The sequence below is a fragment of the Muscardinus avellanarius genome (genome assembly GCF_963383645.1).
Source record: "Muscardinus avellanarius genome assembly, chromosome: 3".
NCBI classification, from domain to species: Eukaryota; Metazoa; Chordata; class Mammalia; order Rodentia; family Gliridae; genus Muscardinus; species Muscardinus avellanarius.
Genome location: NC_137788.1, coordinates 41,208,366 through 41,225,176, shown reverse-complemented (window position 1 = coordinate 41,225,176; position 16,811 = coordinate 41,208,366). Strand labels below are relative to the sequence as shown.

Below are 16,811 nucleotides of genomic sequence, written 5' to 3'. Positions count from 1 at the left end.
AGTCAAATTCTTTTCACAATTGAGTATCTCTGACTTTGCCCTCTTTCATGTTTCTCTAATTCCCATCATGGAAAGTTTCTGTTTGTTTTCTTCTTTCTTTCTTTTCTTGTGGTAATAGGAATTGAACCCAGAGCTGTTCTGCTCTGAACTACACCATCAGCTCTATTTTTATAAAATAAGGACTCATTGAGTTGTGGAGGGCCTAAGTAGATGAGGCTGGTTGCAACCCTGAGATCCTCCTGTCTCAGCCTCTCAAGTACTGGGATTGGAAGTGTTTGCTTCCACACCCAACTAAGTCTCTGCTTGTAAGGGTTTATATAATTAGATTGGGCCCACCCAAATAATCCTGGATAATCTTTCTACTTTAATGTTCAGATCTTTGTAGATGAAATTTGTTTTTCCATGTAATATAAAATATTCCCAGGTTCCAGAGGGTAGGCATGGACATATTTGGGGGTCCATTCTGCCCACTATACATGGATCCCAAAGATTATATCTCTCAAATCCAAAATCTTATTTTACTCATCTCAAGGTTGCCAAAGTTTCCCGTCATCTCAAAGTTCATAGTAAAAAGGACAGTAACAAATTGATATTAAAATATATGCTTTATATCTTTGCTACAAGGATGAATTGAATTCATTCATTTTAAGTGTTAAAACAATATCTCTAAAGAGAAACTCTAAGAAAAATAAAGGTAATATTAAATATATTTATGAATATTCTTCCTTTCAGTATAGCCTCACAAATTAAAAAATATGCATATTTCTCAGTATATATTTCAGATCCTTTATTTTCCTTGTACAATGGCTGGATATTGGATACAACACTTGTGATATTTGGTCTGGGTATATTTTTCATCATACTCATATATAAATTATTGCATTCTCTAAAAGGTGAGTAAGCAGGAAGATGATGATTCTAAGATGTCCTCCTTTTATAGATTTATTTTATGTTTCTTTATAAAAAATAACACTTTATGGCTTGTTATTAGCTAAGGTTCACCCTGTTTCTGAAAACAAGGTAAGTCACACACTGTATTTTTTAAGTTATATATTACTATTCTAAGGTGAAGTTGTTCCTTTGATTAGAAAGTTGATCCTTTCTGACTAGGATTATTTCTACCTGAAGTATGTAACAAAAGGAGACTCAGGCTTCTTTTGCCCTCTTCTTCATCTAGTGACACATAGAATCACACTGTGCTTCTTAAACTTGTCACTCATCCTGAAATATGTGGGTCAATATTTATGTTAACATCTCTATCTCTAGAATCCTCCCCAAAAGAATACAACTCAGTTATTTCTTCTCCGCCTTCTCCCCCTCCCCCTCCCCCTCCCCCTCCCCCCTCCCCCTCCTCCTCCTCCTCCTCCTTCTTCTTCTTCTTCTTCTTCTTCTTCTTCTTCTTCTTCTTCTTCTTCTTCTTCTTCTTCTTCTTCTTCTTCTTGTAGTACTTGGGCTCCTGAAAACCTTCTCCCTCCGAGTTACACTCCAAGACCTATTTTTGTATTTTTATTTTGGAAACAAGGTCTCTTATGCCAGTGCCACTGGCTTTGAACCTGCACGATCCTCCTGTCTCCGCCTCCCAAGCACAGGGATTACAAGTGTGCACCACCATGCCCGGCACAATTCAGTTATTTCCAAGCACATCTATGACTGGAATGCTTAAGGCTGTGAGTGATTTTCATTGTCTTTTAATATACTTTTATTGGTACATTGTAATTCTATACCATAGTGAGGTTCAAAGTAATACAAACATACATACAAAATAATTTGGTGCATTTTCCTCTGAATTCCACCCCACTTCCCTTCTTTTTCCCCTGCATATTACACATTTACAAATTATGTCATCTGCTGGAAAATAGATGCAATTAGAGTATATTATGCTAAGCGAGATCAGCCTCTCTCAGAAAGTCAAGGGTCATATATTTTCTCTCATGTGTGGAAGCTAAAGAGAAAATAGAAACAAAAGTGACTTCAAAAATTTAGAACAAATAGGGCTGGAGGTATAGGGCTTGGAGGTAGAATGCCCGTGGGTTAAATCCCTAGTACTATGGGGGGAAAGGCAATAAAAATAAAAAATAAATAAAATAAAATAAAATGTTAAAAAAATTTAGAACAGAGAAAAGTAGAATAGTGGAAGGGTATTGGTATAATTTTGGCATTACAGCTATGCTGGAAAAATCTTATGTTTTATCAATGTATACTAAAAAATTTATAAATAAAATGACAAAATATCTGGGATTTTCCTAACTGTAATGTGGAAAGATGTGAAGTGTGTAAAGGTATAGTTAAAACTGGCAATAAGGCCGGGTGTAGTGGTGTAAGCTTGTTATCCCTGTGCTTGGGAGGCTGAGACAGGAGGATCGCACATGTTCGAAGCCAGCCTCAGCTCATAATACTGAAAACTGTCAAGTCCAAGAGCAAAGTGCTGGCATCTTCTTGCTGCATCATCACCATCATGTTGGCACTCCATGGGCATTAAATGGTGAGAGAAAGTAGCATGTCTGTTTGGTTCTTCCTCTACTTGTAAAGCCACTAATATCATCATGGTTATCACCTTCCTAGCTTCATCTAATTCTAATTATTTCTCAAAGACACTACCTCCAAATACTATGAACATATGATTTTTTAACATGGGTTTTTCAATGCATAGACTTTAGGGGGGACACATTCAAACAATATCAATTTTTAAAGCAGTGATTGATTATAAATAACTCAATGAATGCAGGATTATTCAATGTTAGGCACTGATTTAAAAATTCTCTGGTAAATACCAGGGAAAAATAAGAAATTTGAAAGAATTAATTGAAGGCTTTAAGTACTTCTTAATTTTAAACTTCAAGGGTTCTCTACTAGGACCCCCTTTAAAGGTTCATATCATCTTCTAATACTGTCACCCTGAGAATTAAACTTTCTACACCTGAACTTTTAGAGGAACAAAATAACCATATTCAAATTACATCAGCAAGAAAATTAAGTACTAATTTTTTCTTATAAATCTCTAAAAATTATTTTAAACTTATAATAAGTTTAATCTTATAAATTTATCCCCCCCAAATTGATACCATGCATTTCTATGATGATTTTTAAATTTTATGTTATGCATATTATTTTTATAACATTTGTGTGTATGCTATTGTCTTAATCTTTTTATGATGTTACAACAAATACCATATGCATGGTAGCTTATAAACAGTTAGTTTTTTTTCACAGTTCTAGAAGACTGAAAGTGCAAGAACAATGTGTAAGCATGTTTGAGGTCTGATGAGAATCCACTTTCTTATTGATGAAGACTTCTCACCATATCCACACAGGAGCGAAAGAAAAATTAAGAATGCTAATCCCATGAAGACATTTTGATTAATAATCAAATAGAAACATCATTTTGTTTTTATTCGAAAATGTATCCTTGGATAGTATGACCCCTAAAAATTTGAATATTTTAATATTGAAGGATACTGTTTGTTAGTAGGTTGCAGTCATGATTTTAGGAAATGACACTAACAGTTCAGCTCTTTAGTAGGTGTATATGTTATGAAAATCAGAAAAGCTAGACCAATTTATTGGTTTTATATTAAAGCTTTTATTTTCAACTCATGTATTTTGTTTGTTTACTGTTATGTATCTTTTAAAATCACTATAAACTATCTGTGATAAAAACTTGTTTATCTTTTCCACTTTCACTGTTATATTCCAATCACATAGGATATTGTCTAGCAGTTCATAACTGTTCAATAACTCTTTATACAGTGAATTCATAAAAAAGTAAGAATATTAACCTTGAAATTGTTACTTGATTGTCTTTAATTAAAACATTTTTCTTAGTCAAATCTAAACTTGTAAATGACATTATGAACATGGTATTAAATAAAGAACTATAATGATTGTGGAAGACCTATTATTTTTTTGTCTTTTTTTTTTTTTTTTTGGTGGTCCTGGGGTTCCTGGAAGCCCTTCTACCTCCGGGCTACATTCCCAAACCTATTTTATACTTCTGAAATAGGGTCTCTTACACCAGCGCGGATTGCTTTGAACCTGCGCGATCCTCCTGTCTCCGCCTCCCAAGCGCAGGGATTACAAGCGTCCACCACCACGCCTGGCTTTTTTTTGTCTTTTTTAAATTAAAAAAAAAAATTTATCGGTGCACTGTATTCATACATCATAAAGGGATAAAAAACTTGTGTAGACATACATGCACACATGGAAGACCTATTATTATGTATCATAATTTCAAATCTTATGAGAACAAATCATTGGCTTTCCATGAAAAGGTTTTTATGATGTAAGTAACCTGCCACCTTGCTGATACCCTTAGTCAACCATGCCATATTGGGATTCAGTGTTGATTAATACTACTAATCGGATGAACATGCTAGTGAATTCTATGCATACCCAGCTACACATTAATCTTTTATTCATAAGCTTTCTGAGAGAACAGAAGGCCAAGCAGAGAAAAATAAAATTTATATACACCAAATGTATTGTTTTGTTCATAGGCTCACCTGCAGGAAATTCCTTTTGGTGGTAATTCAGGTAAAATACAAATATTTTTACTGTATGAGCCAATTATATGTATGTGTATATTCTCCTCATCACCAGTCTTCAATTCACTTTCCTGATCACTGGGATAAACCTTTATCATGGTAGTATTGTCTGCATATCAGATTAACTTTTACTCAAATAAGAAATGTTACCATATGATCCAGAAACCCCACTTCTAGGTTTTTACCCCAAATAGTTGAAATCAGCATGTCTAAGGGCTATTTGTACAATAATACTATTCACAATGGTCAAGTTATGGAATCATGTAAGTATCAGTGGATTAGTGGTTAGAGAAATTGAGGAAGACCTCAGAAGAAGAAAAGACCTCACATGTTACTAAATAGGCAGAATAAATATTGCAAAATAGCCATACTATCAAATGTGATCCACACAGTCAATGCAATCTCTATCCAAATACCAATGGCATTCTTTACAAAGCTAGAAAAACAGTTCTAAAATTTATAAGGAAGAAAGAAAGACCCAAAATAGCCAGAGAAGTTCTGATCAATAAGAACCATACCAGTGGCAGCACAATACCTGGTTTCAAATTAAAATACAGAAATTTAATAAAAAAAAGTAGCAAAGTATTAACACAACAAAACAGATGCACAAACCTATGGAATGAAATCAAAAACAGAAAAATCTCCAAAACTATAGCAGTTAATTTTAAACAAAGGAGCTAAAAATATATGCTGGAGAAAAGACATTCTTTTCAACAAATAATTCTGAGAAAACTGTATGTCCATATCCTATTCATAAGAATAAGTTTATACCCCAACCTTGCATCCTGCACAAAAGTCAACTAAAGATTAATGAAAAGACATAGAAATTAAGACTAGAGAATTAGGAATTACTAGAAGAGGGGAAAGGATGAATTCTCCAGCATATAGGCACTGGTGAAGACTTCCTCAGAGCCTCAAATCTTAAGAAATAAAAATGGGAGTTAATAAATGGAAGGGTATTACATTTAAAAGCTTCTGTGCAGCAAAGGAAATAATCAAGAGCATGAAGATAATGCCTACACAATTGGATCAGATTGTTGTCAGCTATTTATCTGATAGAAAACTAGTAGCTAGAATATACAAAGAACCTTAAAAATTTAACATTAAAAAAACAAGTATGTGAATAAAAAACTGGGCAATTCATGTGAATAAATACTTCTCAAAAGTACATGTGTCAAATAATTATGTAAAAAATATTCAACAACTTTAGCAATCAAGGAAATCTAAACCAAACCAACCCTGAGATTTCACCTAAGTCCACATAAAATGGTGATTATCAAGAATACAAACAAACTGGGCATGGTGAGGCACGCTTATACTTCCCGCACTTGGGAGGTGGAGACAGGAGGATCGCACAGGTTCAAAGCCAGCTGCAAGTATCTCTGCAGATGTCAAGTTGGCCCCATATATGTAAATTTTCAGTATTTATTTTTTTTTCTTTCACTGTCATTAGCTTTTTTTTTAGGGGGTTGTCAGTGATTTGGTATATTTAATCAGTGGGGCAACTAAGCAAAGAAGAAATAAAACTATATCAAACACAAAATAGAACACAAAATGACAGAAAACAAAAATCATACCTCAATTATAACACTGAATGTCAAAGGACTTAACTCACCAAATGAAACACATAGACTGGCAATGTGGATTAAAAAACATAATCCAAATATAGGCTGTTTGCAATAAATTCACCTTACAGCCAAAGATATTCATAGGCTAAAAGGGAAAGGATGAAAAAAGATATATCATGTTAATGGAGACCAAAACCAAACAGGGATAACAACACTAATACCTAATAAAACAGACTTTAAGCTAAAACACATCACAATAGACAAAGCAGGACACTTCCTATCAATAAAGGGAACAATCTAGCAAGAAGATAATGATAGTAAATGGTTATGTCCCAAAAGTGGGTGCACCCATATTTGTAAAACAAACTCTTCAGGACAAGATGAATAAAGACTCTTCAGAACTAAAGAAAATTATAAACCAAATGGACATGATAGACATATACAGAGTATTTCAACCAGGAACAGCAGAGTGCACATTCTTCTCAGCTGCCCATGGAACTTTCTCCAAAATAGATTACATCCTGGGCCATGAAGCAAGAACCAGCAAGTTCAAAAGATGTAATAATTCCCTGCATCTTTTCAGGTCACAACAGAATGAAAGTAGAAATCAACAACAGGAAGACCAAAAGAAACTATATAAATACATGGAGATTGAATAATACACTCTTGAATTAGGAGTGAAAAAAGTTTATAACATTGAGTGCCCGCATAAGAAGAACAGAGAATCCAGTGCTATCTTGTAATCCCAGCCTTTGGGAGTCTGCAAAATGTGATCTTCTGGTATCAGACTCCCAAAGGCAGACTGTTGTTGATTTTCTAGGTCTTTGAGATATTTCACTAGGTTGTTTATTTAATGACTCTGTTCTTCCTCCTCCTCCTCCTCCTCCTCCTCCTCCTCCTCCTCCTCCTCCTCTTCTTCTTCTTCTTCTTCTTCTTCTTCTTCTTCTTCTTCTTCTTCTTCTTCTTCTTCACAGTACTGGGGATTGAACACAAGGGCATTGTACCTCTGAGCTACAACCCCAATGCTTTTTATTATTTATTTATTTATTTTAATTTCTTTTTGAGGTCTGGGGATGGAAACAGGGGCATTTGACCTCCGAGCTACAATCCCTGACCTATTTTTTATTCTTTATTTTGAGAAAGAGTCTAACTAAGTTATGAAGTGCCTCACTAAGTAGCTGACTTAGTGAGGCACTTGTAATCCCCATGCTTGGGAGGCAGAGACAGGAGGATCATGCAGGTTCAAAGCCAGACTTGCTGGCTTAAGAGACCCTGTTTCCAAATTTAAAAAATATATAAAAATGGGTCTAGGAGTATAACCTGGAGGTAGGAGGTAGAAGGGCTCCATCCCCAGTACCACCAAAACCAAAAACCAAAAAAAAACAAAAAAAAAAAAAAACAGAGACATCACCACAGACAGTGGGGAAACTCAGAGTATTATCAGAAACTGTTTTGAAAATTTATACTCCAATAGATTAGAAAGAATCAATAGAATGGAAGAAATCAATAGATCTCTAAGTACATATAACCTATCTAAATTGAACCAAGAAGACATAGCAAGCCTAAACCAACCAATAGCAAGCAAAGAAATAGAAACAACAATAAAAAATATTGCCATCAGGGAAAAGCCCAGGCCCAGATGGTTTTCTATCTGAATTCTACAAAACCTTCAGTGAAGAACTCATCCCAATACTTCACAACTTGTTCTGGAAAATTGAAAGAAATTAAATTCTTCCAAACTCCTTCTATGAGGCCAGTATCACATTAATACCAAAAACAAATAAAGATTCCTCAAGAAAATAAAATTACAGCACAATATCCTTGATCAACATAGATGCAAAAATTCTAAGCAAAATGCTAGCTATACACATTCAAAACATATCAAGAGAATTGTACACCATGATCAAGTTGGTTTTATCCCAGTAAAGCAAGGTTGATTCAACATATGCAAATCAATACATGTTATTCACCACATAATTAGAACTGAGAACAAAAATCACATGATCATATCAATAATTTCCTCTAAAATCAGGAACAAGACAAGGATGACCACTATCACCACTCCTTTTCAATATAATCCTCAAGACTCTTGCCACAGCAGTAAGACAAGAGAAGAATATCAAAGGAATTGAAATAGAAAAAGAGAAATTAAAATTATTCTTGTTTGCAGAAGACATTATCTGATATCTAAAAGATCCAAAAAACTCAAGCAAATGACTAGGTCAGCTGATTAACCAATTCAGGAAAGTAGTGGGATACAAAATGAACCTTAAAAAAAATCAGTAGCTTTTCTATAGACCAACAATGAATTCACGAAGAAATAAAGAAAACAATCAATTCAAAATAACCTCAAAAGCAATAAAATGCCTAGGGATAAACCTAACCAAAGACATAAAACACCTCTGCAATGAAAATTATAAAACATTAAAGAAAAAAAGGAAAATAGATAGATTTCCCTTGGTCATGGATAGGCAGAATAGATGTCATCAAAATGGCCATTCTGCCAAAAGTGATCTATAGATTCAATGCAATGTCTATCAAATTGCCAATGACATTCTTCATAGACCTAGAAAAATTAGATATAAAATTTATATGGAGAAACAAAAGACCCAGAATAGCCAGAGCAATTCTTAGCAATAATAAGCATATAGGAGGCATCACAATTCCTGACTTCAAACAGAGCAATAGTAGTTAAAACAGCATGGTACCTGCCCCAAAACAGCACACAGACCAGTAGAACAGAGATACAGAAACAAACCCATACACTTTCAATTGATCTTTGACAAAGGGCCCAAATTCATATGCTGGAGAAAAGATAGACTCAACAAATGGTGCTGGGAGAACTGGCTATCCATTTGTAGAAAAATGCATCTAAATCCTTACCTCTCACTGTGCACAGGAATCAACTTGAGATGGATCTAAGACCTAGAAATTAGAACAGAGACTGTGAAGCTATTAGAGGAGGTCATAGGCTCAACACTCCAGCATATAGGCACAGGTAGTAACTTCCTCAACAAGACTTTTAAAGTTCAGGAAATTGAAACATGAATTAATAAGTGGGATAACATCAAACTAAATAGTTTCTTCTCATCAAAGAAAGTTATCAAGAATATAAAGAGAAAGCCTACAGAATGGAGATGTTTTCCAGTTACCCCTCTGATAGAAGGCTAATATTCCAAATTTACAAAGAGCTTAAAAGACTTTACACTAGCAAAACAAATAACATAATCAAGAAATGGGCACTTCTCAAAAGAAGAGATGCAAATCCCCAATAGATACATGAAAAAATGTTCAACTTCATTAGCAATCAGGGAGATGCAAATCAAAACTACACTGAGATTCCATCTAACCCCAATCAGAGTGCCAAGCATAACGAAGTCAAATAACAAATGTTGGAAAGGATGTGGGGAAATGGGAACTCTTTTACACTCCATAGTTTACCCACTATGGAGATCAGTGTGGAGATTCATTAGGAAACTGGGAATGGATTCACCATACAATACAGGTATACAACTCCTGGGTATCTTTCCAAAGAGGGTAAAATCAGAACAGCAGTACCATATGCATACCCATGTTCATAGCAGCATAATTTACAATAGCCAAAATACGGAACCAACCTAGGTCTCCATCAACAAATGAATGGATTACAAAATTATGGGAAATACACACAATGGAATTCTACTCAACAATAAAGAAGAACAAAATTATGTCATTCATAAGAAGATGGAAAGAGCTGGAGAACATTATGTTAAGTGAGATTAGCCAAGTACAGAAACAGAAGGGACATATGTTTTCTCTGTTGTGCTCAAGCTAGGGAGTATTAGGGATACCAGAGGGACTCCTGACATTGGAGAGGAAACCTCATTGAAGCCAGGAAGAAGGAGTAGAAGGGGGAAAAGGCTGAGTTCAATAATGGAAAAGCTACATGCAACTATGTGACAGGAATATAACATTGTTAATCTGGATACTTAGTATAGGGAGGGAGGGAAATGGGAAAGTGGGGAAGAGGACACCAAGTACTATGGGAAAATATGTCATTGTCAACATAATCCACATTATGATGTGAGAATATAGTGCACCAATAAAAATAATACTATATCCTTATATAAATTCATCACTACCAATATCACTAATATGTATAAGGAGGGTGAGTAGCTGGGTGGGATTTGAAACGAAACACACTAAGACTTGTGTGTAAGTATGTCTATATCACTTTGAACCTCACTAAGGTGTATGATTATCTTACTTTTTCTTATTCTTACATTTGGAGTCATGCTTCAGATTTTCTAGTAGAAGCCAGAATGTGTGACATTATATTTGAATGAGTGGATATTTGAAGTTTAGATAAGATTTCATTCATAGTGATCGTGTGTGTGTGTGTGTGTGTGTGTGTGTGTGTGTGTGTGTGTGTGTTACCAGGGATGAAATCCAGAGTCATTCTACCTTCGAGTTACACCCTCATCCCTATTTTATTATTTTTATTTTGAAACAGAGTCTCACTAAGCTGTGGAGAACCTCACTAAGTTGCTGAGGCTTGCTAAAAACCTGAGATCATTTTGTCTCAACCTCCCAAGTACTGGGATTGCAAACTTGTGCCACCACAGCCAGCATCATTTTATAAATTTTATGATAATTTTCTTATGTGACCTTTCTATAAAAGTTTTGATGGGAGCTGGGCATGGTAGCGCACACTTGTAATCCCAGCATTTGAGGGACTGACACAGGAGGATCACAGTTCTTGGATAGCCTCAGCTACTTAGTGAAATTCTTTGCAACTCAGTGAGACCCTGTTTCAAAATTAAGAACAAAAAATAGGGCTGGGGATGCAGCTTGAAAGTAGAATTCCTCTGGGTTCAACTCCAGTACTGCATTAAAAAAAATCTTGATGGTTATTTAATCACTTCTGCTTTATTGAGAAAAGACCCAATCTCTGATTCTGTAAACAGAGAGCAAGTGTTTTCATTATCTGATCTAGTAGATGAGGATAACGACACATGAAATCACTTCTCATTGCAAAATGGGGCATGCATTTTTATACATCACAGTGCCACACACATAACTAGAATATAATCATATCCACATCTAGGCCATTGAGATTTGGAATTAATTTCTAATGCACTAGTTGAGAAAACACCATAACTCTTTCTTTTGTAATTCTTTCTGTCACATGCCCTGGAAACTTTTAAGGTCAAGTTAGAAACATCCATTGGTTATACAGGAATAGATTTACATCTGAGTTGCACAATGCAATCACCCAAAATAACTTTTAAAAGATGAATGGTGTTCCCCTACCCACCCCAGTGTAGTTTTGAAGTGCTTCCCAGATGATTTTTAATTGAGTGTAAAATCTGATGTGGAGACAGATTAAAATGCATGGTGAATAGGTAAGGCAGGAAATGGATTTAAGGTGTAACCATGTCTCCAAAAACAAATTAAAATAATGCAAAACTTTTTTGTGGTACTGGGGATGAAACCCAGGGGCATTCTACCTCTGAGATACACCCCAGCCATATTTTTTATTCTTTATTTTGAAACAGGGTCTCAGTGGGTTGCAAAGAGCTTCACACAGTGAGGCTGTCAGAGAACCATGATCCTCCTGTTGCCATCACACCCAGCTAGCAGCTCTTTTTCTTTATTTTCTTTTTTCTTTTTTTCTATTTTTGGGGTAGTGGGAATTGAGCCCAGGATCATTCTACCTCTGAGCTACACCTCCAGTCCTTTTTTTAAATTTTGAAACAGGGTCTCACTAGGTTACTTAGATCTCACTATTTACTGGGGCTGGCTCTGATCCTGCCATCCTCCTGTCCCAGCCTCACAGATACTGGAGTGTTATTTATTTATTTATTTATTTATTTATTTATTTATTTAGAGGTACTGGAGGTACTGGGGGTAGAACCCAGGGGAATTCTACCTCCAAGCTATACCCCCAGCCCAATTTTTATTCTTTATTTTGAAACAGAGTATCACTGGGTTGCAAAAGCCCTTACTAAGTAGCTGAGTCTGTCCATGAACTTCAGTTCTCCTGTCTCAGCCTTCCAAATGCTAGGATTACAAGTGTGCGCCACCACACCCAGCTTGGAAAGAATTTTTAATTAGGATTAAACCCAGGAATTAATCTGTGTTAATGACTCTAGAACAATAGAGAAACTTTTACATTCTATTTCAAAATATTCAGTATTAAAGATATTTTAGTATGGTAAAAGGGGTAAAAATGGAGATTGTGCTTCATAATTTCTCCCCTCATTCTCTGTGCTGGTCTTGGCATCCATTATGCTTGACTCAAGGTGTTAGAAATAGCCTAGACACACTCAGTGTGCTGGGAAATAGCTCCTGGGATAAACAAGTTAATTTTTACCAGACATACCTGGAGAAGAGAAGCACACTGTATTCAGGAACTAAAATAAATAGTAAGATTTAGGGATTCTGACTCTAGTGGAGCCCATCTGATAGCCAGGGGCATCCGGAGATAACTTGCTCTTTTATATATTATACAAAACTAAAGTACAGATGTATGCACATACATTTAAGTATATTATATATGTTTTAAATTAACACTCCACAATATTACCTTTTTTTCATCTCTGCAGCTCATCTCTCATTCCCTCTCCCCTCTCTCCCACTCATCACAGGCTACTACCTGAAGTGTTCTGAATTGATCTTCTCTTATATCTTCAAAGTCCAGTTGCTTTCTCAGCTGGAAAACTCACTCTCCTCCTCTACTCAACGAGACTGACTGTCCACTTTGTTCCAGGATTCTTCCTAGCCATTATCAGCTCTCTGAAGCCTTCCTTGAATGCCTATTCTAAATTTTGTGCTTTTTTAATGCTTCCATAGCGCCACTCTTTTTCTCTCCATGTACAGGTATAGTGTTTAAAATTAATTTACCAGCCAGTGTGGTGGAACATGCTTGTAATCCCAATATTCGGGAGGCTGAGACCTGAGGATCACAGTTTGCACACAGCCTCAGCTACTTTGCAAGGCCCTTCGCAACTCATTGAGACCCTGTTTCAAAATATAAAAAAGCTGGATCGTATGGTGGTTCTATTTCCAGTTTTCTAAGGAATCTCCACACAGATCTCCTGGGTATTTTTCCAAAGGGGTTGAAAACAGAGAACTACAGCAACATATGCATATCTATGTTCATAGCAGCACAATTTGTAATAGCCAAAATTTGGAAACAACCTAGGCCCCCATCAACAGATGAATGGTTTGCAAAGTTATGGGAAATACACACAATGGAATTCTATTCAGCTATAAAGAAGAACAAAATCACATCATTCATAAGAAGATGGAAAGGGCTGGAAAGCATTATGTTAAGTGAGATCAGCCAAACACCGAAAGAGAAGGGACATATGTTTCCTCTAATATGCCCAAATGAGTGAGCATTGGGGATACCAGAAGGACTCCAGATAATGGAAGGGAAATCTCAGCAAAGTTTTAATGGAAAACTAAGAGAGGAAAGAGGCTAAACTTGATTGATGAGTGGCTATTTCCAAATAGGTGTAAAAGTACGAATATAGCAAGGTTAGCCTGGGTATTAAGTATCGGGAGGGAGGAAGGGAAATGGGGGGGGAGGGCACCAAATACAGATTAAATGTATAGCATTTACTTTCAATAAAATAAAGTAAAAAGAAACTAAAAAATAAAAATAAATAAAAATAAAAAATAATATATATATATATATATATATATATATATATATATATATATATGACTAAAAAAGAGAGCTGAGAGTGTAGCTCCAAGGTACAATGCCCCTAGGTTCTATCCCCAGTACTTAAACTAACTAAATAAATAAATAAAATTAATTTATCATAGTCCCTTTATTTAGTACTAATTAGATGAACTGGATAAATTAGAGCTTGTTTTTCTTCCTCCCTGAGTAAGGCAAGTCGTGTTAGTACTTGAGCAATGCAGGTGCAATCACTGAGCTGAGCAAAGGGTTCCTCCCACAGGTTGATGCAGCCAGTCCACTGGGAATTTCCCCTGGAAAGGGATTTAAACATCAGGCTGGCCAAGTCATATGTCCAAATTTCAACAGCAGGAGAGGGGACGTTGTCAGGTTTTTTTTTTTTTTTTTTTTTAAACCTGGTCCCATCTGACTGCAGGGAACTGTTGAAACACTGTCAGAAACATCGGTGACTCAACTGGGACTCTTCATATAGGACAACAAAGCCCTCACTTGGTATTACAAGCTCAAGTAAGTAAGGAGAATTAATGGTATTTAGGAACATTGTTCTCTCTTCAGAGGTGGTACTCACTTCTATCCTTTCAGAGTCCTGAGCATATCGGTTGATTTTCTTGTTGTAAAAGGAATCTCTTGGCCAGAGACTATGCTGCATGTCATGCCAAGGGAATGGAAAATCCATTTCTCATGTGTATTAATGTTTGTGCATGAATAAATAGTACTAATTGAGAACCAAGATATAGTGAAAAGTATAGAGTAAATATTAACTCTGTGCACATAAATTAAAATCTCCTCTATAATGGAAGCTGCCACTGGTAGCCTGAAAATAGGGAGCTGAACACATATAGGGATGATAGCTCAATAATCCTGACTGCAAGGAAATCTATATTGTTATTCCCATGCGTGACACTGTCAACATGTGCTCAAATGCCCTTGCTCTATGTCTAGGGGTCTCAAACTGCCTTACAGTGCTTTTAATTTAGCTTAAGAGTCTTTGCAAATGGAACTTTTAATTATTTCTCCAACTCTGCAGCCCTTAGAAACAGACCCTGGATTTAGTCCTCATCTCCATCTCTTTGAGTAGAGAGATGAGGAATTCCTTCATAGCTGCAATAGAGAAGCCCTAGTTCTCCAAACATGTTGTCAGCTGTGCATAGCTGTACATTCATAGCTTCTGATTTTTCCCTTTCCTTGTGTCCATCTTGTAGGATAATCATATACAGTAGAGAAGTCCACAATTTTTTAAGTACTTTTTCACCTACTAACCAAGCTATTTACTTTCCTTCCCTGTGCCGCCTTCTCCACCTGCACTTGATCCTGCACCACCAATATTGGTAATCTGGGTAGATTTGGCACCATGGCATGTTACACAGTGTTCATTTCTATTATCTCCAGCAGGGAGGTTATCGGTGTCTCCTCTAATGCATGAAAAACAAAATTTTAGAAACATGTTTTGAGGATATCTTTGTGGGAACTAGTTTTAGTACCAATTTCTGTATTCGCCATTATAGCAAGAAAAAGATGATATTCTCAAATTTGAGGAGTACAAAGAGCTTATTTACAAATATTTCAGCAACATGCAGGAAAATTCTGAGGAGACTAGGACCCTGGACCTAAAAAAAAAAGGGATGGTGACCACCCCTAGGCCTGAAGGAGTGGAAAGGTAGGACACGCTACCTAAAACCTGTGGATAAAAAAGGTAAAAGTTGGGACTTTTTTCCCCTCATGGTTGGGTTATACAACTCAGTATAGGAACCTAGAAAGACAGGACCTGAGAGAAAATATTACAAAATCATTCTCTCTTCTACTTTCTCATTTCCTCTCCTTCTCCTTAATCATCATCATCATCATCATCTTATTATTATTATTATTATTATTATTATTATTATTTTATTTCTGCTTTCTAAACATCATCACAAACCATTGAGAAGAGACTTTATTTCTGTAGTTTTTAACCATATTTTGGAAGCAGAGCAGGGTCTAAAAAAATGGAAGTTGGATCTGAAGAAGCATACAGGAAATACCCAACACATACAACACACACTAGACACACTACAGAATTCTACAACACACTTTGAATGAGAATATATGATTCCTGTAAAGATTTAAAAATCTAGTGATAAATTCATGTGCCTTAATGATTGCAAGAGTATAATGTGTGTTAAAATTCCAATAGTATAAACAAAGCAGCTGCATAAAAATCTGAAATTTGACCTGTCAAAAGCTCTATTACTTTTCTCCCCAAGTTTCTTATCTTAACTGATGATACAAAATTTCCACCAAATTGTATATTCCAGAAACTCAGTAGTCATGTGAAAATACATCTCTACTGTTTCCTATATTCAGAGGCTCATTAAGTCTGAGCAGCTTTACTATCAGTTTTTTTTTTTTTTTTTGGAGGGGGTTGTGGGTCTGAGGATCATACTGTCATTTTTATATCATACTTTTTTATTCTTTCCCCAGCATTACTCATGTGGACTAAACATTTTTATTGCCATGTGCTAGGCCTTAATACAGCCTTTGCTTAGTCTTTAGAATCATACTAAATCATGTATCTAAATCCAGATTTAGATAATTCTGGATATGCAATGTCATGACTATAAATCCTTCTTAATAGATAATATTTCTTATGTATTTATTTTGCTCCTCTTTTTATATAAACATAGAATTAACTCATTTGATCCTATGAAGTATATACTATTATTAACTGATTTTCAAAGAGTAAACAAAAGCACAGATGTTATATAAATAACCCAAGTTTACATGATATTAAGTAGTAAAGCTAGGATGTGAGTCTGGTTTCAAAGTCCCCACTTTTCATCTCTTAAATACCACTAAATTTCAACAATGCTACAATAATAAGGAAATAATACTTATAGTCCATGAGTGCTTTATATTACTTATACTTTATAGTATAATACTTATCAAGCAATAGTATGACCACTTTAGATATTATAACTTCATTAATTTCAGTAATTGATACAATGAAGAAAAAATTATTATCCCCTGTATACA

General features: G+C 35.5%; 1 protein-coding gene across 1 annotated transcript in view; it reads left to right on the top strand.

Moving 5' to 3' along the window:
- LOC308260079 (butyrophilin-like protein 2) overlaps nt 1–16,811 on the top strand; it is a gene marked incomplete at both ends in the record, with an annotated part of 80,720 nt that overhangs the window by 43,969 nt on the left and 19,940 nt on the right. Inside the window, one exon of the mRNA XM_080691410.1 lies at nt 15,308–15,459. Coding sequence (XP_080547536.1) covers nt 15,308–15,459 — 152 coding nt within the window. The remainder of the gene's footprint in view (nt 1–15,307; nt 15,460–16,811) is intronic.